Source organism: Myotis myotis, unplaced genomic scaffold (assembly GCF_014108235.1).
Source record: "Myotis myotis isolate mMyoMyo1 unplaced genomic scaffold, mMyoMyo1.p scaffold_m19_p_1, whole genome shotgun sequence".
NCBI classification, from domain to species: Eukaryota; Metazoa; Chordata; class Mammalia; order Chiroptera; family Vespertilionidae; genus Myotis; species Myotis myotis.
In genome coordinates this window covers 192,074,667-192,097,827 of record NW_023416313.1, presented here as the reverse complement: position 1 = coordinate 192,097,827, position 23,161 = coordinate 192,074,667, and the positions used below count along the sequence as shown (strand labels likewise).

General features: G+C 44.2%; 1 protein-coding gene across 1 annotated transcript in view; it reads left to right on the top strand.

The window, feature by feature from the left end:
* The window catches only part of RTN1 (reticulon 1), a 184,885-nt gene that overhangs the window by 81,403 nt on the left and 80,321 nt on the right, over positions 1–23,161 (top strand). The window contains exons 2-3 of the mRNA XM_036309028.1: positions 11,688–12,461; positions 20,682–21,437. Of these exons, the coding sequence (XP_036164921.1) occupies positions 11,688–12,461; positions 20,682–21,437 (1,530 nt within the window). The remainder of the gene's footprint in view (positions 1–11,687; positions 12,462–20,681; positions 21,438–23,161) is intronic.

The window sequence follows — 23,161 nt, the reverse complement described above, 5'->3', positions numbered from 1 at the left end:
TTTAAATGAAATTAAACATTTAAATAGCAATACATATATTTGGTTGAAAGGTAAAATTCTTTTTAAAAAAAATAAGTATACGATGAAAAGTCTCTTTTCTGTTTCTGTCACTCTTTATCCTGTCCCACCCTTATGATTAATAATTAGTTTGTTGAGTATCTACCAGTGTTTCTTTATCACATACAAGCTAATGCAAATACATATTCTTTGCCTCCTTTTCTTACATGAGAGCTGGCAGTCTATCTGCTTCTGTATACCTGTATTTATATCTCTCACACATATGCTGCATTTTGCTTTTTCACTAAACAATATTTATCTCAAAATTTTTCCTTATCAGTACTAGATGGAGATGGTCTTCATTCTATTGTACAACTAATTATATAATAGTTTATGTGTAGCAGTACATAGTTTGTTTAACCAAGCCCTGATCATGGACTTTTGAGTTGGTTTTAACTTTTGTTATTTCAAACTTTACTGCAATGAATACTTTGTTCACATTCATTTTGTAAATGTGCAGTTATATCTATAGAATAATTTCTCTAAGAAAAATTGCTGTTTCAAAGAGTAAATGCTTTTGTAAGTTGAATAGGCACTGCCAAATTGCCCTCTTTAGTGGTTATATCATATCTACTTCTACCAGACCCCTCTCAGCACGTGAGTGCCTGTTTCTTGCCAGCCTCATCAAAGAGTGTATTGCCAATGATTTTTGAATTTTTCCCAATCTGAAAAGGGAGAAATGTAATTTTAGGGTTGTCTAAATATTTTTATGTTCTGGGTCATTTATATTGCTTTTTCTATGCAAAGTGTTTATTCTTCATTCATGATCTAAAAAAAAAAAAAATTGATAGTCTTTTTCTTCTTGATTTCTAGGAACTCTTTATATATTAGGGAGATTAGCCCTTTATGCGTGGTATTGTTTTCTAATTACTTGAGGTGTCTGTTTCCAGTAACAGACTTTGAAGACAAATGTGGGACTAAAGGCTGGAAACAACAGTGAGGTACATTTAAGTTCAATGTAAAAAATAATGAGCCCTTAATATGTGATTCTTAGTGCTTTGATTCCACCATCTCATTTAATCTTCACAATAATCCCATGAGGTGATAATTATTATTATCAGATGAAACTAAAGCACAAAGGTAATAGGAAATCTGCCCATGGTCACACAGCTAGTAAATGGTGGAGTCAGTATTCAGAGTCATGTATTTGACTCCACAGCCTAGGCTCTTGACTACAACACTTATTAATAATTAGGTTTGCATAGCAGCATTTCCATCAATGGAAATATTCAAACGAAGGTTGGGAGATGGTCAATCCTGAATCTTGTGGATGAGATCCTAGGATAGGAAGGGGATTGAATTAGACAACTTTAAAGAACCTTTCCAGTAATTCCTTATTTCCTTCCAATAATGCTAGGCCTGACCAGAAAGATGAATCAGGATATAGAATACGTGAGGCTCCATATGGGACCTCCCTGCTCTAATTGTGATCCTCCAAGAGACCAAACCACCCACCAGCACACTGCCACAAGCAGCCAGGGGGACCTGAACTTCTGGTTGTAAACAATGGCTTCATGGTGAAAGTTTATGACACACTGGGTTACTAAGCCTACATTTGTATGGAAATGTCCTTTATTTCAGTGCTTTGCACAAAGCAGATGTTCCACAAACCTTTTTGATCGGATTAGCACATGATTGATGGGAAAGCTTGCTCTAAAAGCTCTTAATTGTGACTCAGTCAGATGGAATATGGAGGTAATTATCCAGTCAGTAGTTACTAAACACGTATTATGTGCAAAGCACAGTGCTGGAGACTCAGAGATATGAAGAAGTGAAGACATGGTTCTCAGCAAGTAAATTGATAACTGGTGACAAAGGCAGAAAAGCCCGTGGGCCCAAACGAAGGGGCATAGCCCTTGGGATGGAGATGAGGGAAACAGCATTGAGGAGTGGGGTGTAGGGGGAGAATCTCTACAGGAGGTGAGACTTTATGTGGATTGGGGGAGAAGTGAAAGAGCCTTTCAGTTGAGGGGAAGGGCTTGAATAAAAACAGAAGCTGAATCTCATGTTTGTGGGCTTGCGTGGTGTGTTTCTTGAGCAGGCTCAGAAAGAAAATGACAAAGATAGATGGGGACCTCATTGATGAAGGTCCTGAATTCCAAGCCAGTGGATGGGCAAAGATGGCCACCAAGGGCCCTGGAATAGAGAACTGACATGGGAAAGTGGTGTTTTAGGGAAATGAGTGTGTCAGCCACGTGCAGGGCGGCACACAGAAGAGGTGAGGCTGGAAGCTGGAGAACACAGGGAACTATCACAGTCATTTAAATAGAAGGGGAGGAGGGTCTAGCTGGTAAGCAAGAGGGAATAGTCATGTGAAAGGAATCATGGGGGGTAGCCAGATGATTCTCTGTAGGGGAATGGAGCAAAAAAGCCCATTAAAGTGCCACCAGAAATTTATAGTGCACATTTTTGCTACTATTTCCATATACCTAGCGTTGAGGAACTACGACTGAAAACAATTATTTTCCTTGGAAGTCAAAGAGCAAAATTAGCCTTTCTTTTGTGTGGCAGAGGTAACTTAGAACTTTCTCTGTATGGAAAACATTGAGAGTAGGTGGGTGGATAGTGGAGACTTGCATAACCGCAAATATACAAAAATGCTGAATTATACACTTAGAGTGAATTTTATGGTTTGTGAACTTTACATCAACAAAGCTGTTTAAAAAAGCAATGTAGGGTTTTAAGGCCTTTTTCTTAAGATCAAAGTAAATTTTTAATAATATTCACCTCCTCCCAGCCTCCCCCAAGGACTGTCTCCCAAAGAAAGCCATAGAATCACATTTCCTCCCTTGGACAGCGGGCAAAAAAATATCTCGCTCTTCCAGGCTCATCAGAACTTCCGCTCCCATTTTATCTCAACACGCTGCCGCTTTATTCTTTCCAAGGCGCTCTGAGGACTGGCAGGGACACTTAGACAGGGGTTCCGTGCCAGGGCAGGTTTTTTCCTCTAACAGAATTTTCTGCTCAAGTGAAAACTCTGCAGACAGTGCAAGCCCTGGCTCTTCAGAGGGGAAAGAAAACCCTAAAACTTGCTGAATCATTTTGTATTAAGCATCATTTTGCAATCCCAACAGCTAAATCTGTTATCCTGGCAGGCAAGCTTTAAATAAGGCAGTGCTCTGGAAAAAGAAAGAGTAGTTACTCATATTCTTAAACACCCAAGCATGTCATCAGCTTTGGCGTAGAGTCTTCTGCGAGAGAATGCAGGCTCATTTGTTTCTTTGTCACTCTGTTAACTAATCACATAGATAAAATGTTAAAGAATGAGTGTACCTGGGTTTCTCAGCACCCATTTGTCATGTTAATTCACAGGCCACTTAATTTCAGAAGGAGAATGTTTTCGAGGTGACATAGAGGCTCCCGGAGCCTCGCTGGCATGCCCATCCATCCTAGGTGGCTCTGTTGTCAGATGTGTCACAGCCCCCACACTGTGGGGCTGCTGATTTCTCAGCACTCAGAAAAGATAAGTGGGAGTTTCGGAGAAAGAGCTGCACAGCCTAACCTCTGTGCAGGCTGCTGCCATCCATCACATGGGCAGCCTAAGGGCAAACGATTCTGGGAAAGTGAATCCAGATTCACTTCGTGCGTCACTGTTTCTGGTCTTTAATTCTTGAATTTGGATGTGTACCTCTCCCTCCACCCACTGTCATTCCAGGTTTTAAAAAATTATACCCCCCCCCACCTTTTAAAAATATTTTTTAATTCATTGGGACCAATGTTTCCTAAACCTGTTAGTATTGACTTGATTCAAACAGTAACTGGTGGTTTTGCTTTGTTTTGTTTTTAAACCAGATGCTTCTCTAATGGAGTATATCTACCTCTGTGATCAGAAAACCCTTTGTTATAATCCATCTTTCTTTCTGGCATTCTCTAAGTTCCTATCTCAGAGTAGTAAGAAGGGCTTTATCATAATAACAAAAGGCCAAGAGGCGCTAGACCAAAACCACCAAACAACTGGTCACTAGGAGGTGCATGGAGAAGCTCTCAGCCATAATGACCTAACAACCGGTAGCCATGACACACGCTGTGGCTGGCAAACCTCCCAGTCAGGGGGTGGGGCTGGTGGCCAACCTTGCAGCCCCTCCCCCTTGGCGGCCTGCCCCTGATTGGACTCTCCCACCCTGATCAAGAGCCGGCCTGCCAAATGCCCCCTCTCTTCCCCACTCAACCCCACCAGCCGGGCTCCCATCAGCCTGCCCCACCATGATAGGCCCACAACCCCTCCCCCATCCCAATAGGGGGTGAGGCTGGCCAGCCAACCTCCTGCAGCTCCTCCCCCAGCCGGCCACGCCCTGATGTGCCCCCATCACCCTAACTGGCTTGCAGCCCCTCCCCCTGGCAGCCCTGGCTGTGATTCCACTCCACCTCAATAGTGGGTGGGGCTGGCTGGTCAACCTCCTTCAGCCTCTTCCCGCGGCTGGCCATGCCCCCAATGGGCCCCTACCATCCTGATTGGCTCGCAGCCCCTCCCCCGGCTGCCCCACCCATGATCGACCCCCCACCCCCACCCCAAGCAGGGGTAGGGCTGGCTGGCCTACCACCCATGGCCCCTCCCTCAGGCCGCTGGCCTCCAATCAGCAACCCCCACCCACCCTATTTGGGGGCAGGGCCAGCCATCCCACTGCCCACAGCCCCTCACCATGGCAGGCCCCACCCCCAGTTGGCCCCCAACCCCAATCGGGGACAGGGCCTGCCAGCCAATCGCCTGCAGCCCCTTCCCCCAGCCAGCTTGGCCCTGATCAGGGGCCCTGATCCAGGTGGGCTGGCTGGCCAGCCAACCTCTCGCCATCTCCTCCTCCTGACAGGCCCAGCCCCGATCCATCCTGATTGGGGCCAGGCCAGCTGGACACCTCCTGCTCCCCCCCGCCCCCCCGCCCCTGCATGATTTTATGCACTGGGCCTCTAGTTCAGTTATAGAAGTGTTATCTTAAACCACAGACCCTTTATCTTTACCCTGAGGGGTTGGAATGAGCTCTACTCACAAGGGAGAAAGTTCATCCATGGGTACCAAACACTGGTTTCTTTATTGAATATCATCTTGGTAAATTCAGCTTTTCATAATTGAGTCAGCCATCACCACGATTGTGACAGATCTGTGTCAATAGCATCACTAGAAAGTACTTAACAAGCAACCACCCGCTTATGGAACTCTACAGATAGCAGTGGCCTTGCAGTCTGGGGGCTTTAGCATCTAAGGCAGACCCCAGTGGGCAATATGAGTGTGGATTGGCGAATGGTCAAGTGGTAATATGTTGCAAATGTTGAGTGTCCTCCATACAAAATAGAGGTAAAAATAAAATCCACAGCCCTCATTTATTGAGTGTGAACTGTGTGCCCAGCACAGAGCTAAGTGCATCATCTCATTTAATCCTCATAACAGCCTGATAAGATGGGAACTATTATTACCTCCACTTTAAAAATGAATAAACTGAGGCTCAGAGAGGCTAACTTGCCAAGAGTCTGACAACTGACAGTAGTAGAGCCTGAATACAAACCTAAGCTGTCGCCCACTGATTGAATGAACTTGATTCTGTGAGGATGAGTCAGAGCTCAGAACTAGAATTTTGGGATTGAAACTTTCCTTAGGGAAAGTAAAACCATCTTCAGCAAGTCATCTTTGTTGCCTCATTCCTTATTATTGCCAAAGAATTAAATTAAATAAAACACCCACCCTTTATGAGATTATGGAATTTGTCTAGATCATAATAAATATATCTGGTCTAGAACACTGGTGACTACATAAAGCTGGTTTTTATCAGCACAAGTGATTTAATGGCAATAATTTGAGCTTACTTTCATCTTTCTTCCACCAGACTTTTGACTAGAAATGGTGATCACTGGAGTCTTTAGTTTTTATTATAAGCACTTTAATAGTTACTTGTAAAATGAAAATTTGAAAAACCAATCCCATTTAAAATGCATCCAGGTAACTGAACCTGTGGTGCCCTCCTGTCCAGCCACCTCCTGCGAGGGCACCTGTGGGTCCACCCATTGTATAGTTTCTTCCACAGGAACTGGACTTCTAGATGGCCAAGGAAACAGCTGGAGAGAAAGAAATCAGATGTTCCAAGGAACCCTTGGTAATAGAAAGCAAGCAGTAGTCTCTCGTCTCAGCAAGGAAAGAGCTTTCATTTGGTGGATTTGTATTTAACAGTGTAACAATATTGGTCGCTGCCTGGGGTCACTGGCCCCTGCTCTCTTTCTCAGACCTCGCTTCTGCCAGCTCTGCAGGAAGAGCCGACAAGAATTAATTGGTTGTCATGAGCCCAAGGCTCAGTTTGGCTTCCAAGTTCCAACAACCCCACAGGACTCTGCTCTCGCATAATTTACTGTCTACTGGGCTTTCTGTCTCCAAGAGTTCTGACTGATGGGTACCCTGGAATGTTTGTACATTTTCAAATTCAATAAGTTAGAACCTTGAGACTCTTTCAGGGCACTTGGCGCAATTTAAGAAGATGGGACATGGCCACAGTCAGACTATTTCGGTGATTTGTTGCTTCTATGAGGCCTCTGACACGGTCCCATTTAAATGTGTGGTTTACACAAGTGACTTTGTTCCTCCTCCTCTAGTTGGTGTATTGAGGAATGCAAAGGGGTTCTTTCAGTTTTATGCTGGGTGCTCTGGTCAAGACAGAGGATAAGAATTTCAGGGGTGGAAACTCCTCCCAAGATGATTCTGTTTATAGTCTCTCCTTTAATGTAGGTGGACGCTAGAGTCTATGCCCTCAGCTGTTACCATACATCTGGGAAATCCCTATATAATTTTCACCTCAGGGAAAATTGTATTGATTCTATTTTACAAGTAAGGAAGCAATAAAGGAAGTCGTGTCCAACTACAGTGGCAGCCAATCAGTGCATACATCATAGAAAGTCGGAAGGGACTTCTGTGGTTGTTTCATCCAACTTCTCACCAAATGCTGGTTCCTGCCTACACAGATGCTGGGCCCCTCTATCTGATTGCCCCAGGATCAGAGCACTCTGGTTTCTGAGATGCAGCCCTGTCTCACTGTTGGATAACTCGGTTTTCTAGATTGTTCTTTCACTTGATATATTAAACACATCCTCTTTGTAACTTGTATCTATTAGTCTTAGTTTGTTCTCAGTAGCTGCATAGAATAAATTGATTGATCAATTTGTGAATGAAAAAAGGCCACCTGCTAACCTGACAAGCTCAGGGAAGGCCTGCAGTGTTGCAAACTCAAAGACCTAAAGTAACCACAGAGGATGGTCTGAAATTAAAACTTTAACTAAAAGCAGTTTACAGTGGGTGGTCATATCCTAAGCCATATCTTCCCTGACAAAGGTCAACTTTTAACTGCACCTGTTGCCTTTCTGCATCTAAGATAACATACCTGTGAAATGTCAAGGTCACTTGTAACTTCCCTTTTTCCGGACCTCTCAGGGCACAACCAAATGTGCCTGTGGGCCAGGACAGAGACCATAAATTTCTTCATTGTTATTGTTATCGTGTTAATTGTTGACTGTTAACTATCCTGGACCCATCTAAGTAAAAGAAGCATGTGTCTATCATTTCACTTTTTATCCAATCCCAGAGGTTCCCTTCCAACCACCCCCCCATCCCACCCCATGCCTGCTTTGCTTTCTCCCGCCTCCCTAATCTATCACCAATGGATTTCATATAACCCACTTACATCTCCTCCTTTAATTGTAATGTATAAAACAAGGTGAAAAAACATCATTCTCCAGAGCATTATCCCAATATGTTGAGATTCTGCTTCCCGGCAATTGTTGACAGTTTGGCTCAAATACACTCACAAAAAATTCTTAACAAGTTTGAATATTTTTAAGTTAACAGATTGATTTGTTGATTGATTGAGTGGTCATTCATTCATTCATTCATTCATTTATTTTGTATTGGGTGCCTATAATACAATATAGTGAGCAAGCCATGAGCATCAAACTCCAGGAGCTGACAGGTTACTAGGAGATAACTTGGACATAGAGAAGTCGTATGTCATGCATTCCACATGCTCAGTATAGTTAGGTCCTGTAGGAAAGAAGAGGGGGAACAATAGGAAGGGGTCAAGCGCTGACAGGTGTGATCAGCAAACTCATCATGGAGGAGGGGCACTTAAAGCTGCTTAACTTTATGGTTTGAGGTCAGAGATTCTGCTGTAAAGATTGGAAGGATAAAGTGTTCGAGAAGTGATGGAGAGTTTATATTAATCAGAGCTTCGAGTTTGAATTGGAGAGTGAAAGACAGGATTTGAAAAGCTGGTGGAGCGTGAGATTGTGAAGACCAGTGGAGACAAAGTTGTGAGACCAGATGGCATGCACATCGTCTCCAATGCCAGGCTGCAGAGTTTACGAATTCTCTGGTGAAGCAAGGCAGAGCCCTGGGGCCAGTCGCTGAGTTGTGTTTAGTGTGATAACTGGTGTCAGGAGACGTTGGGCTGGAGGGCTATGCACTATGCCAGGCATAGGTGATAAGGGCCAGGAGCCTGGTGGTGGCCTCTGCATGGTGGTGGCCTCTCACTCTGTATGGAGTGAGAGGTGAATGATAATGATTGTGAGCAGCCCTGGATACCACCTACTGTGCATTTATCAGGAAAGCATCCCCTTCCCCACCCCTACACCTCCAGACAATGTATATCCATGGGCAAACCCTCCTTACTTCCTGGTCCACAATTACTTATTAACCTGTGGAAGTGGTTCCAGATAATTGGGGTAGAGAATCCCAGGATCCAAATGTCTGTAATGAAATATCTCAGGATTGCCCTAGCTGGTTTTGCTCAGTGGATAGAGTGTCAGCCTGCGGACCAAAGGGTCCCGGGTTTGATTCCGGTCAAGGGCACATGCTGGGGTTGTGGGCTCGATCCCCAGTGGGGGATGTGCAGGAGGCAGCCAATCAATGATTCTCTCTCATCATTGATGTTTCTATCTCTCTCTCCCTCTCCTTTCCTCTCTAAATCAATAAAAATATATTTTTTAAAAAAGAAATATCTCAAGATTGATTTCTCTGTCTCTAGTGAGGTCTACATGTAGGCTGAGCCCATATAATGAAAGAAGCTTTTAAAATTCTTTAGGATAAAGATGTGCGTGCACATATGAATTTAAATTTATTAGCTTTTTCATTGGTGGTCTATATATGGTAGCCAATAAGGCTCATCATTAATATTATTCCTTTTGCTATTGAGCTATTTTTGGTCCAAACTGAAAAGGGGCTGCCATGTGCAAAGGAAGTACAATTAGAAGCTTCCCTGAAATGTACACTTTTGAACTGGTTACAAGATTAAGCCACTTGCTGAGTGAAGTAAGTATCCTTAGGATTTGGGTGAATCTGCCAACCTGTCTTCTCACACAATCCTGTTACTTGTGCTTAATTCTAAAATTCACACTTTTTAAATTTCACAAATATTTATTGAGTACCTAGTGTGTGTAGGTGTTGAACTATTCTGTGAAACAGAATAGTCAAAGATTCCTGCCCTCATGGAGCATGCCTAGCAAGGAGAGACAATCAATACATAAGTAATAGGTAAATAAGTTAGTTATATAATATATTAGGAGGAGACAAATGATACAGGAAGAAAAAGTAAAGAAGGGTAGGAGGGAACAGGGTTGCCACGGAGTGGAGAAGGCAGGACAGGTTTTAGGTAGTGGACATTGTCATCTCCCTTATGAAGGTGACTTAGACAAAGATCAGCATGAGGGGGTTAGGTATACAGGTATCTGGGGGGAGAGAGGTCCACACAAAGAAATCAGCGAGTGCCAAGGTGCTGAGGCAGGAAAGTGCTAGAATGGAGAAGAGGCTTTGTGCTTTTTTCATTCCCCTTAGACCAGCTGTTCTCAACCTGTGGGTTGTGACCTCTTTGGGGGTTGAACGACCCTTTCACAGGGGTCGCCTAAGACCATTTGAAAACACATATATAATTACATATTGTTTTTGTGATTAATCACTATGCTTTAATTATGTTCAATTTGTAACAATGAAAATACATTCTGCATATCAGATATTTACATTATGATTCCTAACAGTAGCAAAATTACAGTTATGAAGTAGCAACGAAAATAATTTTATGGTTGGGGTCACCACAACATGAGGAACTGTATTAAAGGGTCGTGGCATTAGGAAGGTTGAGAACCACTGCCTTAGACAAACAATGACTCGTATAACCAAGAAAACAGCTAGGAAAATGCAAAAGTTAAGTTTACTTGTGATAATGCTAGTACTAGATTCAAAATCACTGGAAAAAAATAAATGTCACAAACTGATTTTAAGAAGGTGCACAGGGCATGAGGGGAAGTTTCCTGACTTCTAGACTACTGGGGTTTGAATCCTGGCTGTGTTGCTTTCTATGTGTGCGATCTTAGGTGAGGTACGTAGCCTCTCTGTTCCTCAGTTTCCTCATCTGTGAAATGAAGCTAATAGTACCAATCTCCTAAGATGACTATGATTATTAAATGAGTCAATATTAATAAAAAGCTTGGAATTATGTCTGGCACACAGCAAACACTCAAATATTAGCTATTACTATTTTATTACAGCTACTACTTTTATTACTTTTATGAGTTGGTGCCCTAATCTGGAATATTCTTTGCGTGTGTTTGTCTGTGTGTGTGTGTGTGTGTGTGTGTGTGTGTGTGTGTGTGTGTGTGTGATGTGCTTTTATGTTGAGAGTGTGGGGCTTAATTTATAAAATAGTTGTAAGAATTAGGTAAAATCCAACTGCTTAGCATATAGCAACACCTCAATAAACATTATTAGTTTTCTTCCTTATCACATTTCACAGGCAAGAAAATTAATAGAGGGTTTTCCTCTTCTGCCTACTAATGAACTTTTGGCTGGTTTATGAGTAGAATGAAGGGCAGGTGAAAACATTCTTTAGACTCCAACTTGGAAATCTGTTTTGTCCTTAGCACCACCAGTGGAACTAAGAAATCCCGGGGGGGCGGTGGGGGGGGCGCGTTGTGAGTATCACTGGAAGGCGAAGAATGGGCAATAGATGAGTGAATGAGAGTGAAACAAAATGAGAAAACTGAAGAAATAAGGAAGAGCACCATTAAGGTGATACCACTTTGGGATGAGCCCATCGGAAAACTAGGAGTCCCTTTCTCTGAGGACCTTTAAAAAGAGAAGGGATGGCACCCATCCAGGTGGGGCAGGAGTCCCTAAAGGAAGGGGTGAAAGAGAGGGTCTCCTGGGGCCTCTTCCAGCTCTGAGTCCAACAGCAGCCCCTCTCCCCAGTCGACTATCCCATTGTTGCACTTTCAGACCTGAATTAGCCTACATTTCCACCTCAGCTTAAAGAGTCATAAATGCTTTAGATACAAAGAGGGCTTCTGTTGAATAATACTAAGTAAGACCAAGTCACTGTGTATTGAGGTAGTTGATGTTGAAAAGCAACTTTCTGGTCCTCTGGGATCTGTCCCCAACTTCTCTGGCCATGGCAGCTGTGTGAGCCTCTGTAGTCAGCTGCAGGGGACACACCGGTGCTGGGGGCTCTCAGGGAGACAAGAGAAATGAACATGCTGGTGCTGAGAGGGAACCCCGAGATGTGGAGGAGACAGGATGCTGTGTCTCCACAGGGCAGGGGTGGGTGGTGGGTTAGGCAGGAGAGAAGATTGCAGCCCAGTGCCCACTCACCGTCTGCTGCTGTTTTGGTTCCTAGGTGTGGCAGATGTCTCCCGTGCCATGGATCATCCCTTTTCAACAGCATCAAAGGATGGGGAAGGAGCGTGCTACACATCTCTGATTTCCGACATCTGTTACCCACCTCAGGAGGATTCCACATATTTCACTGGAATTCTTCAGAAAGAAAATGGCCACATCACCACATCAGAGAGCCCTGAGGAGCTGAGTACCTCTGGGCCCTCCTTACCAGATGTGCCTGGGACGGAGCCTCGGGGCTTATTTAGTTCTGATTCTGGAATAGAGATGACTCCTGCAGAGTCCACCGAAGTGAACAAGATCTTAGCAGACCCCCTGGACCAGATGAAAGCAGAAGCTTACAAGTACATTGACATAACCAGGCCCGAGGAGGTGAGCTATCAGGAGCAACATCACCCCAAGTTGGAAGAAAAAGACTTTGACTTTAAGAATAAGGACACTGAAATCGCAATAAAATCGGAAAAGGCCCGTGAACCAGAGAAAGCAGCTCCCGTGGAGGGAAAGATCCTCAAGGACCATTTATTTGAAGAATCAACATTTGCTCCTTATATAGATGACCTCTCTGAGGAGCACCATCGAGCCTCCCTGGTCACTGCCCCCATCAAAATCACGCTGACTGACACTGAGCCTTCTGCTGGAGCTGCTACCCAAGAGAAGACCCCCGAGAAGCAAGCTATCTGTCTGAAACCGAGTCCTGACACAGTCCCTACTGTCACCGTCTCAGAGCCTGAAGATGACAGCCCAGAATCCATCACTCCTCCGTCTTTCGGAACAGGTAAGGAAATTGTATTCCCTACCTTGGGAAGACCCAGCACATGGAAATCTGAATATTAAGGAATCAAGAATTGCAGTCAAGTCTCAACTTTACTTATTTAATTAACACCCAACTTTTCCAGTCTTGTGCCCACGTACAAAGGCTGAGATTTGAGATAGATGTTAAAGTCCTATCAGATTTGCTTTGTAATGTTTCTTTCTTCTATTGAGGGGAAAGAATGACACACTGGGAACATTAAATCCTCCTGTGGGTCTGCCGTTCACAGCAGAGAGGGAGGTACCACCTACTTCTAGGGCAGCTTTCCTCCCAGACATCCTGGAGGCATCATGTGGTGAGCATCTTGGCTGTTCCCCTGAGATCCGCTGGGTTAACTTGGGCAGGGCCCCAGCTCCAAGTCTGTACAATGAGTGGGGAGTGAGCCTCACTCTTTTGGGGGGTCATGGACAATGAGAGGTAACTTACCAAAGAGTACTTCTCTCCTCCCCCTTAAATCTCAGCACTGTCATTTTTATCTTTTAATGTATTGAAGATCTGCATACAATTTTATTTTTTAAACTAAAGGATTTATTTGGATAGAATTTTTTTTAAAAAAATATTTTTATTGATTTCAGTAGAATAAACTGCCGCTCTCAGTTTATCCTAAGGAAGGGGAAGGAGGAGAGAGATAGAAACATCAATGATGTGAGGAAATCATTGATTGGCTGCCTCCTGCACTGGGGACTGAGCCCACAACCTGGGCATATGCTCTTGACCAGAATCAAACCCTGGACCCCGGGTCTGCAGTGGATAGAATTTTTAAAAGTTTGAAATCCCCTAGGTTGTGATTTTATTCAACTTGAATGTTTTTCTACTCTGGCTCAGGCAGGGTGTTAAAACCACACTTAATACATACTCTCAGTACAAAGGGGGACACCTCTACCTGGAAAAGGCCAGAGTGGTAGCAGGAGCTCCCCCACCTCACCCCGTGCATCTCCCATCATATATGCATTTCCATCCTATGTGTATCTCCATCTTGTGTGTGGGTGCCCATGAGGCATCAGGATGAAGAGGACAGTTTGAGGGCCTAGAATCTTTCCCTGTTTCTAGTGGCTGGCATTCTGACCCTACCCAAAAGTGATTTACAAACCTAAAAAGTGATTTATAAAAAGTGATTTTCAGCACCTCAGATGAATGAGCTTCCACTGAACTCTTAAAATGGATCCCAAACCGCAGGATTAGGAATGATTGCTCTACACCCTGATACTGCAGTAAGTCCAAGCGTTAGAACGAAGTGGATTTAATGGAAGTCCCTACTATCCTATTTCCCTAAAGATTTAGCATCAATTCCTCCCCTTCCCCAACCTTACCTCAGACTCATTCAACTATAAAGTTCCAGGGGGTCTTAAAAATCCACTGCGCCAAGTCCCTGATTTTCAAATTTATTCACTCACTCAACAAACACTTTGCACACATGTTCTTTTGGTCAGTCACTCTACTAAGTACTGATGACAGAATTTTAAAAAACAAACATAAATCGGTGCCTGCCCTCTAGTGGGGCAATTGACCAAGAAAATAGACTCTGGTGTGATTTGTATTCTGAGAGAGGAAAACATAGAGTGTTGAGGAGCAGCAGGGTCCAACAGCTCCCCCGGTGAACTGGCACCTGCAGTGACTCTTAAAAGAGCAGGAGGAAATAAACAGGTAAAGGGGAGGGGCGGCCTTCTAATCAGAGAAGGTACAAGGACAGGAGGTATGAGGGTACAGTGAATTTTCCATAAAATATAAATTAAGATTTGGTTGTGATGACAAATAAGGAAGCTGAGGCCCTCAGTGTATTAGATGTGAGTTGCCTCAGCCTACAACACGAGATAGGGACATAACTGGGTCTCAAAGCCTCCTTGTAGTCTTTCTGGCAATGCACCGTACAATCCTATTCCATGAGATAAAGATATGGATGCTCTGAAGATGGAAGCTACATTACTAGCTGTCTTTTACAGAGCTCCAGGGTTGCTTGGTGGTCGGTCTAGAAGAACTTCAGCCAGTCCTTAAGAAAGAGTGAACTACCCCAGTGCATATAAGTCCACTTACATGGCACATGCCTCATGTACAAATTGAAGTTTACAAAGTTAGTGATAAAGACTTGATCAGTGTTCATTAGTTATTATTATAGAATTTTCATTTTTTAATAACCATCTGGAGAAACTTCAAGAGAAAACGAAAACAGATATGGCTCACATGACCTTAGAGTTTTATGATCTTGAGTTGCCCAGTTGACGGCATGGGGTTAGGGCAATGTTTTTCTCTGTAGTTTCTCCAAATAAACATCCTAAGCAAGGTTTATTCAAGAAAGAGAAAGTCCCTTATCCCATTGCACAGCTCTCTCCCATGTTCAGCTCCTCTCTTCACCCATCCTCTACATCATAATATCTGAGTCATAAAACAACAGGTAAGAATAAAATTAATAGAAGAGATAGAAGGAATCAGCTTGTCATTGAGACCTTTCTCCTTATTCTTTTTATCCCAAAAGTTTAGCCTAACCCCCTTCTCAACTTGTGAGTCCCTGACATCATATGCCACTCTACCCATAGACACTGGACAATTTGGGCTTTATTACATCTGTTGGGTCATGGGTCACTCTGCCATTTCCAGTGCCAACAGATAAGGCAAATACCAAGAATTACATAAGATCCTACATAGAAATTGAGGGAAAGGAAAACATTCTAAACAAAAAAAGTTCTGTTTATATCATTGTGTAATAAATAAGAAAATCACCAATTCTGGGGAATATTTCTAATTATGTGAATCATGAATCAGGAGAAATTCTAATTTAGAACAATTTCAGTCACAGACCCTGAAGCTTAAGCAGGGAGTCTAATATATTTTCTTCAATTCTAGTAGACTATTTCCTTTTGTAACTTCCTCCAGCATAACTGTTTTCATCTTGCTAAATAATTATACACTGAGGTACAGAGGCAACAATTCTTACATTTTTAAATATTGAAAGTTTCTTCTCAGCAAATATCAGTCAAAAGTACAAGTGAGGCATTTTAGATAAATCATAATTTCCCTGATGCACCAGCCCATTGACCCATGGGCACCATATTGTTTGACACACACACCTAGAGCTTGTTTTGGTGGTCATGGATTTTCTTTGAGGTATTAGCCTCAGAGAGGCCAATAATCCAGAGGTCGTCATTAAAGCACCCAGCTTCCCTTAAAAAGAAAGGAGAAATAAAAGGTAAATCAATTTTAATTTTCTTTTCTTTTCTTTGTTAATCCTCACCTAAGGATATTTTTCCATTGATTTTTAGAGAGAGTGGAAAGGAGAGGGAGAGACAGAGAGAAAGAAACATGAAACATCTATGTGAGAAAGACACATCGATCAGGTGCCTCCCGCATGCACCCTGGCCATGGTTGGGGATTGAGCCTGCAACTGAGGCACATGCCCTTGCCCGGAATCAAACCCTGGACCCTTCAGTCCTCTGGCTGCAACACTCTATCCACTGAGCAAAACTGGCCAGGGCCAATTTTAATTTTAACTCTTTGAAAATTACTGTTGCTATTTCCTTGCATTGAGGAGGTCTGTGATTCTCCTACTCATTTTCAAAATTCATTCTTTTATTTAAAAAATACTTACTGAGTGACTTCTCTATGTCAGACACGTGCGGGACACCGGACAAATTGCAGTACAAGATTTATGAATCCCTATGCTCATGGAATTTACCTGCTAGTGAGAGGAAACAATAAAAAGAAACACATAAATAGGTAGTGTTTATGGAGTGTGAGTGCTATAAAGAATGATAGCGTGTTGGGTGTGAGGGGTCAGGGATGGCCTCTCTGAGAATGCGACATGTGATCTGAGATCTGAATGAGGAGAAGGACCCCACAATTCAAAGAGAGGGGCCCAGGAACGGAGGATAGCAAATGCACAGGCCCCAAGGCTGAATTATGGAAGACGGTGTAAAGGAGTAAGGAAGAAGTATGGAATAGAACTGAGTTGGAAAGGTAGGCGGGGCCTAGATTATTCACGGCTTCATGTACTAGGATAAGGAATTTGGATGTTGTTCCAAATGCAATGGGAAACCATCGGAGGGTTTAAGCTGGGAAGTACCATCATTCATTCAACAAATATACATTAACCATTTACTCCAGGCATTGTACCATCAGCACTGGGGGGTCTATGATGAAGCACAAGATTGCTGCCTGCATGGAGCTTGCGTTCTAGTTGGGAAGACTTGCACACGTAAATGAATATATAATATAGCATTAGGTAGTTACAATGGTTATGAAGAAAAATAAAACAAGATATAGTGAAAGAGAGGGATGGGGAGGTGGTGAGGTGAGGAAAGGCTTCGCTTTGCTGGTGGCTTTGAGCAGAGACCTGAATGGGATGAGGGGGCAAGCCAGGTAGATAGCTGAGGAAGGACAGCCAGTGAAGAAGCTGCAGCTGGGAATGTCCTGTGTGTTCAAGTTGCACTGGAAAGTCACTGTCGCTGGAGTGGGGAGAAGGAAGGTGAGAGCGGCAGGATTAGACTCGTGTTTTCAGAGGATCCCTCTGAGTGATGAGGGGAGAGTCAGCCAGCAGCAAAGGGGACACCGAAATGGCAGCATCATTCACAGTTGGACACTGGCAACTGCAACTTGGTAAACTGGCCATGTTCATGTTTCCTTTTATCCTTCTTAATCATATCGTCCTTATTAGCAGCAGCCGCAAACACATCTTCCCAGGTAGGGTGGTTCTAACCTCCTCAGTTTCTAGATTCTATTTTATTATTTTTATTGACTGTTTCCAGCTTTGCTGTGTTAGTCTTGACACATAACAACGAGTATCTTAGCTAAACTCCCATAAGGTTTTAAATGAGAGTAGGAAAACTTCTCTTTTGGTCTAAAATTTTCCCAGGTTCCTCCCAGCACTTTGTTAAATTTTAGTTGCCATTAAAAATGGAGGGCAGCCCAGCCTGCGTGGCTCAGTGGTTGAGCGTCAACCTGTGAACCAGAAGGTCGAGGTTTGATCCTGGTCATTGATGTTTCTCTCTTTAATCGATAAAAATATATTAAAAAAAAAAAAAAAGAATGGAGGGCAATGTCTACACGATCTATTTAGTTCCTTTTGACTCATAAGAAGGATGAATTCTTTTAAAAGTAGTACCTTTACTTGCCCAAGATGAAACCCATCAGGCCCCTTCCTCCCACACCCCACAGTTGTCTAATAACATCCTTACTCTTGAGTAAGAGATCAACCGAAGGACTTGTATACATGCATATAAGCCAGTGGTTCTCAACCTTTCTAATGCTGCGACCCTTTAATACAGTTCCTCATGTTGTGGTGACCCCCAATTTCATTGTTACAAATTGAACATAATTAAGGCATAGTGATTAATCACAAAACAATATGTAATTATATATGTGTTTTCCGATGGTCTTAGGCAACCCCTGTGAAAGGGTCGCGACCCACAGGTTGAGAACCACTGATATAAGGACAACCAATAGACGCAAGACACTGGGGGGGGGGGGGGGGAAGGGGGAGGAAGGAAGGAGGCAGGGGGGAAGTCAATGGGGAAAAAAAGGAGACATATGTATTACTATTTGTAATACCTTAAACAATAAAAAAAAACAACTCTTGAGTAAATGAAGCAAGATCCTTGAGCCTTCTTTTCTGAATGCTCTAACACGTGGTTTTCAATTGGAGGTAGGTAGGGTTGCCAAATAAAAACTCAAATTTCATGGGACACACTTATATTAATAAAAAGTCATTTTTTAGCTGATATTCAAATTTAACTGGGTGTCTTGCATTTTTGTTTGCGAAATCTGCCAACCCTAACTGGAGGTGACTACTGGAATCACTTTTGTAGTGAGTGGTTACAAAAGGCAGATGTGGGGACCCCACCCAGACTTCCTTCTACAAGTCAGAATTTCTGAGGGCCGTTTTGAGCCTTACACCTAATTAATAACCAGTGTTCTAAAGATTTGAGCTAGTCCTCAAATGAGCTCTATTTATCAGTACTTTCTGAGTGCCAGGCACTGCACTAGGTGCTGGAGATCTGATTTTGAACAAAAATACCTTGGCTGCCCTTTGCCCTCAGTGGGTGCTTTCAGTTTGGGGTCAGGGAGATTGGGGGAGGTGAAGAGACAGACATTAATCAAATCATCACACAAATACAAACCACCCGGGGCTTCCGGTTGTGCAGGATGAGCCAGCACAAACCTGTTTCCTGAAGGACCCATTCCCAGGCTGGCTTGCACCCAGGATGAACTGCCCTGCAGGGCCATTTGTAACCCAGGGCCCTGCCTACCTGCTTTGAGGTCTCCTAGGAACGTTGAACAAGCTGGAGTTTGGTCAGCCTGCAGGTTAGATGGTCAGACAGAGGCTTCCAACGGGAGAAACTGGACTAGTATGAGCCACGGGAAGGGAAGAGGTCTAAGATCAGAATTTTCTCCCTCTGTGCCATCAAAACAGCTCACTGTTCTGACTTCCATGTTTCTGGGTAGGTAATTCCTATTCATTTTACTCACCCAGGTTCACCTTTTCTGAGTGATCTCTGACACCCCATTTTTTCCTCACCCACCACATGAGTCAGACACTGAGTCTGTGGTTTTTCTCTCTTCAGTGTTTCTTTAATTGTCCAGTTTTTTCTATCCCTATGGCCACCACAACTCATTAGGTTGTCATAATTCCTCCCTCAAGGATTGCAGTATCCTCTTAATGGGTCAGAACTCAAAAATGATCTGAACGTGATCAGTGAATTTAGGCAAGCAGTTAGAGCAGAATCCAGACTAAAGGGGTGCATTCATTTAGATTCAGATAAATTCCCAAATCAGTGGCTTAACATATATAAAGTTACTTCTCACTTATAGTACAGTATAATATAGGTCAGGCAGTTCTATAAGTGCTAATTCAGGGGAAAAGCCTCCTTCCATCTCTTTTTCTTTTTATTGAGATATAATCCACATAGCATACAATGTGCCCATTTACATTTTAATAGCTTTTTGTCTATTCACAGAAGTGTGTATCTATCACCATAATAAATTTTAGAGCATTTTCATTACCCCCCCCCCCCAAAAAAAATCCATTACCCCTTAGCCATCATTCCCAAGTAGTTCTTGCTCCTAGAAGGGCCAGAGGCCACTGTCTAGGACAGTGATGGTGAAACTTTTGAGCTCGGCGTATCAGCATTTTGAAAAACCCTAACTTAACTCTGGTGCCGTGTCACATATAGAAATTTTTTGATGTTTGCAACCATAGTAAAATAAAGACATATTTTTTATATTTATTTTATATATTTAAATGCCATTTAACAAAGAAAAATCAACCAAAAATGAGTTCGCGTGTCACCTCTGACATGTCATGGGTTCACCATCACTGGTCTAGGATATTCTGAAAATCCTGCTATAGGGCAAGGGAAAACCAAGTTCCTGAAACTATTGTCATGGTGATCCGAAGGGACAGAGATATAGGCAAGATTGCCAAGGTTTTCAGCCCATCTGGATAGACACCAGGTAGCAGCCAGGCATTCATACCAGGGGGCCGGGGCACTCTCGGGTTCTGTGCTTCTCATGAGGAGGTGAAGAGAGGGCGAAGAGTAGAGGTGGGCTCCACCCTTCGAAACCCACTGGGATTGTGCTCTCTGGAAGGGGCAAAATCTAGTTACACTTTTTACTAAAAAAGAGTAAAATGATTGTTTCTTATGGTAAATATAAAGCTCAGAGATCAAGTTGTACCCTAGGATCTCAATCAGCTTTCTTTGTTTGCTTCAAGAACTGAACACAAACAACAGTGGACAAGGAATCCTGGGTGGTTTTCAGATCTGTTGATAGCGGTGGGCCAAATTAAAGGGTTATGTCCACCAGGTTAACTAATGAAATCTGTGACATTGGAAAACTTCCCTGGGAGAATTAATCAGATACCAAAATCAATGACTTCTAGAGTCTGGGTCATGTGGAAACAGGAAAAACAACCGAGGTGCTGCTGCTGCTAGGAAGTTGCTGGGTCACTTTTTAAACAGCCAGGTTGAGATAGATAGGTGTGTGAAACCCTGATTAATTGGGCCTTAACGGTCATTCGCCTTTTAGGTCAGGTGGCCTGTCTTTCCAGCATAGCCCTAGAAACAGATATTTTTGTGCTAATAAGCTATGTGTTTCTCAAGCAATAATAAAACTTTGTTTTATTTCTTCTCCCTGTCCATCTGTCTGTCCATGTGTGTGCGCGCCTCTTCCGCTCTCCTTCGCTCTGTGGGACGACAGAACCATCTGCTGCAGAATCCCAGGGGAAAGGCAGCATCTCCGAGGATGAGCTGATCACTGCCATTAAAGAAGCGAAGGGGTTATCCTATGAAACATCTGAGAGCCCGCAGCCGGCGGGCCACGTGGCCGACAGGCCCGAGGTCAAGGCCAGGTCCGGGCGGCCCACCATCCCCAGCCCCTTGGACCACGAGGCCAGCAGTGCAGAGTCAGGGGACTCAGAGATCGAGCTGGTGTCCGAGGACCCGCTGGCCGCTGAGGATGCGCTGGCCTCCGGTTACGTGACCTTCGGCCACGTGGGCGGCCCGCCACCTTCGCCGGCCTCGCCGTCCATCCAGTACAGCATCCTGAGGGAGGAGCGCGAGGCCGAGCTGGACAGTGAGCTCATCATCGAGTCGTGCGATGCGTCCTCGGCCTCGGAGGAGAGCCCCAAGCGGGAGCAGGACTCGCCCCCGATGAAGCCGGGCGCCCTGGATGCCATCCGGGAGGAGCCGGGGGCCCGGGCCGAGCAGCGCGCGCCCAGCCAGCCGGGCCTGGCCGAGCAGGGCCCCTTCCTTAAGTTCCCCTCGGCGGTCGCCCGAACTGGCCAGGAGCTGCCCTCCGGAGACGGAGACGGAGCGCCCGCGCCCCAGGAGCCCGTGGTGCCGCAGACACCTGCAGAGGCAGCGAGTTCCAAAGAAACTCCCGAGGCCGCAGAGAGCCCTGGGCCCCGGGGTCCTGGCATCGCGCCCCCGCTGCTGTTTTTCAATAAGCAAAAAGGTAAAGTGGCAGCTTTCCTGGTTGAAGCAGCCTGTCTGCGTAGTTGTGCTTTCCCTGGGTGTTGGGGGGTGAGGGTGGGGGGGTGGATTCAGCACAGGGTGGTTCTGGCTCAACCCCGTAGTCATGTCCTAGTTGGTCAAACAGGCGAGCAGAGCCCGAGCACAAGGCCAGGAGGATGGGGGGGAGAGGAGAGAATTCAGAGTCACAGCTGGGCCTCGGTGGCAGAACCCTCACTCACGCGGAGCAGTGCCCTGAGCTGGCTGAACCCCAGCCTCCTCAGCGATGAGCATCCTCCAAGATCTCCTGAATGGAGCCAATGCACCCTTCCTTCCTTCCCAGGGCTGGGTCTCCTGTCTCAGGAAGGGCTGGCTTTGTGTCATACTCCAGCTCATTTCCAATTTCCTACCCTGCCGATGATGGGGAGTGGCCACAGCCCCTCTGGGTACTGGAACCTCCCATTAGCACACCCCTTTAGCCAGCCAAGCTTGTTTCTTACATGGGCCAAGTGGGTCTCTGCCGCCCTTCTTTCTCTTATCAAGGAACAAGGGATTTGGGCCTTGATAAGGTTTTTTCCCAGCTAGTCAGGGAAGACAGGGACCAGAGTTGGATCCAGAGTCTCTCTTGTCTCTAAGCAAGACCTAAGGTCACTAAATAATTTTTAAGGTCACTTATAACTTAGAATCTTTTAACTTGGCCATGATAGTTTACCCTGAGAAATCTGGATGTTTTCAAATGCAGGAAAAGATAAGCCATTATTTTATGTTCCAGACATTGTATGTGTTGAGGGTATTCTTCTTCCAAAATCATCCACCACATCTGATTTCATTATAGAATTCAGCAGAGGAATCAGAATTAGATCAATAAATTAGGCCCTAGACCAGGGGTGGGCAAACTTTTTGACTCGAGGGCCACAATGGGTTCTTAAACTGGACCGGAGGGCCGGAACAAAAGCATGGATGGGGTGTTTGTGTGAACTAATATAAATTCAAAGTAAACATCATTACATAAAAGGGTACGGTTTTTTTTTTTTTTTTTTAGTTTTATTCATTTCAAATGGGCCGGATCCGGCCCGCGGGCCGTAGTTTGCCCACGCTACCCTAGACAGTCTAGTTAATGGGCAGTCAAGTGAAGGTAGAGAACCTCTTCCCAGCTCCTGGGTGGAGAACACCCAGGTAGCACTTTAAAACAAACCCTAAAGCACAACATTTTTCATGATCCCCCTCTCCTACTTATCTCCTCTGCTTTTTGTTTCTTTAGAAGTATTTTGCCTTTAGGGGATAAATGATTTCGAGGGTACACCCTTCTTCCTGTGTATACACTGACTTCAGTGATGTTAGTAGCAATTAAAGTGCTTCATATAAGAATAGAGTGCAAAGTCTTTCTCATTATAGGTTGGAAGCTGGCTCCTAAATTCTTTAAAATTAGCACATTGGAATGGAGAAACCTAGAGGGACATAATAAAGCAAACCTAGAGGAATGCGGTAAAACAGTCATGCAATTGCATGGTGGCTGAGGGCTTAGTCACATGGCATCGTGTGAGGGCCAATAGAAGTGACTCCTTGATTTCCCAAATACCTCTTCCCTGTGAGTTTAAAATATATTTATTGTAGATAGGGAGGTTATTTGATAACAGAGTTAACAGAGGGAATGTGCATTTGTTAGGTGACTATTAAAACTAATTTGGCTTCTTTTGCCACCACTCTGTGATGGGAGCCTCACGAAAC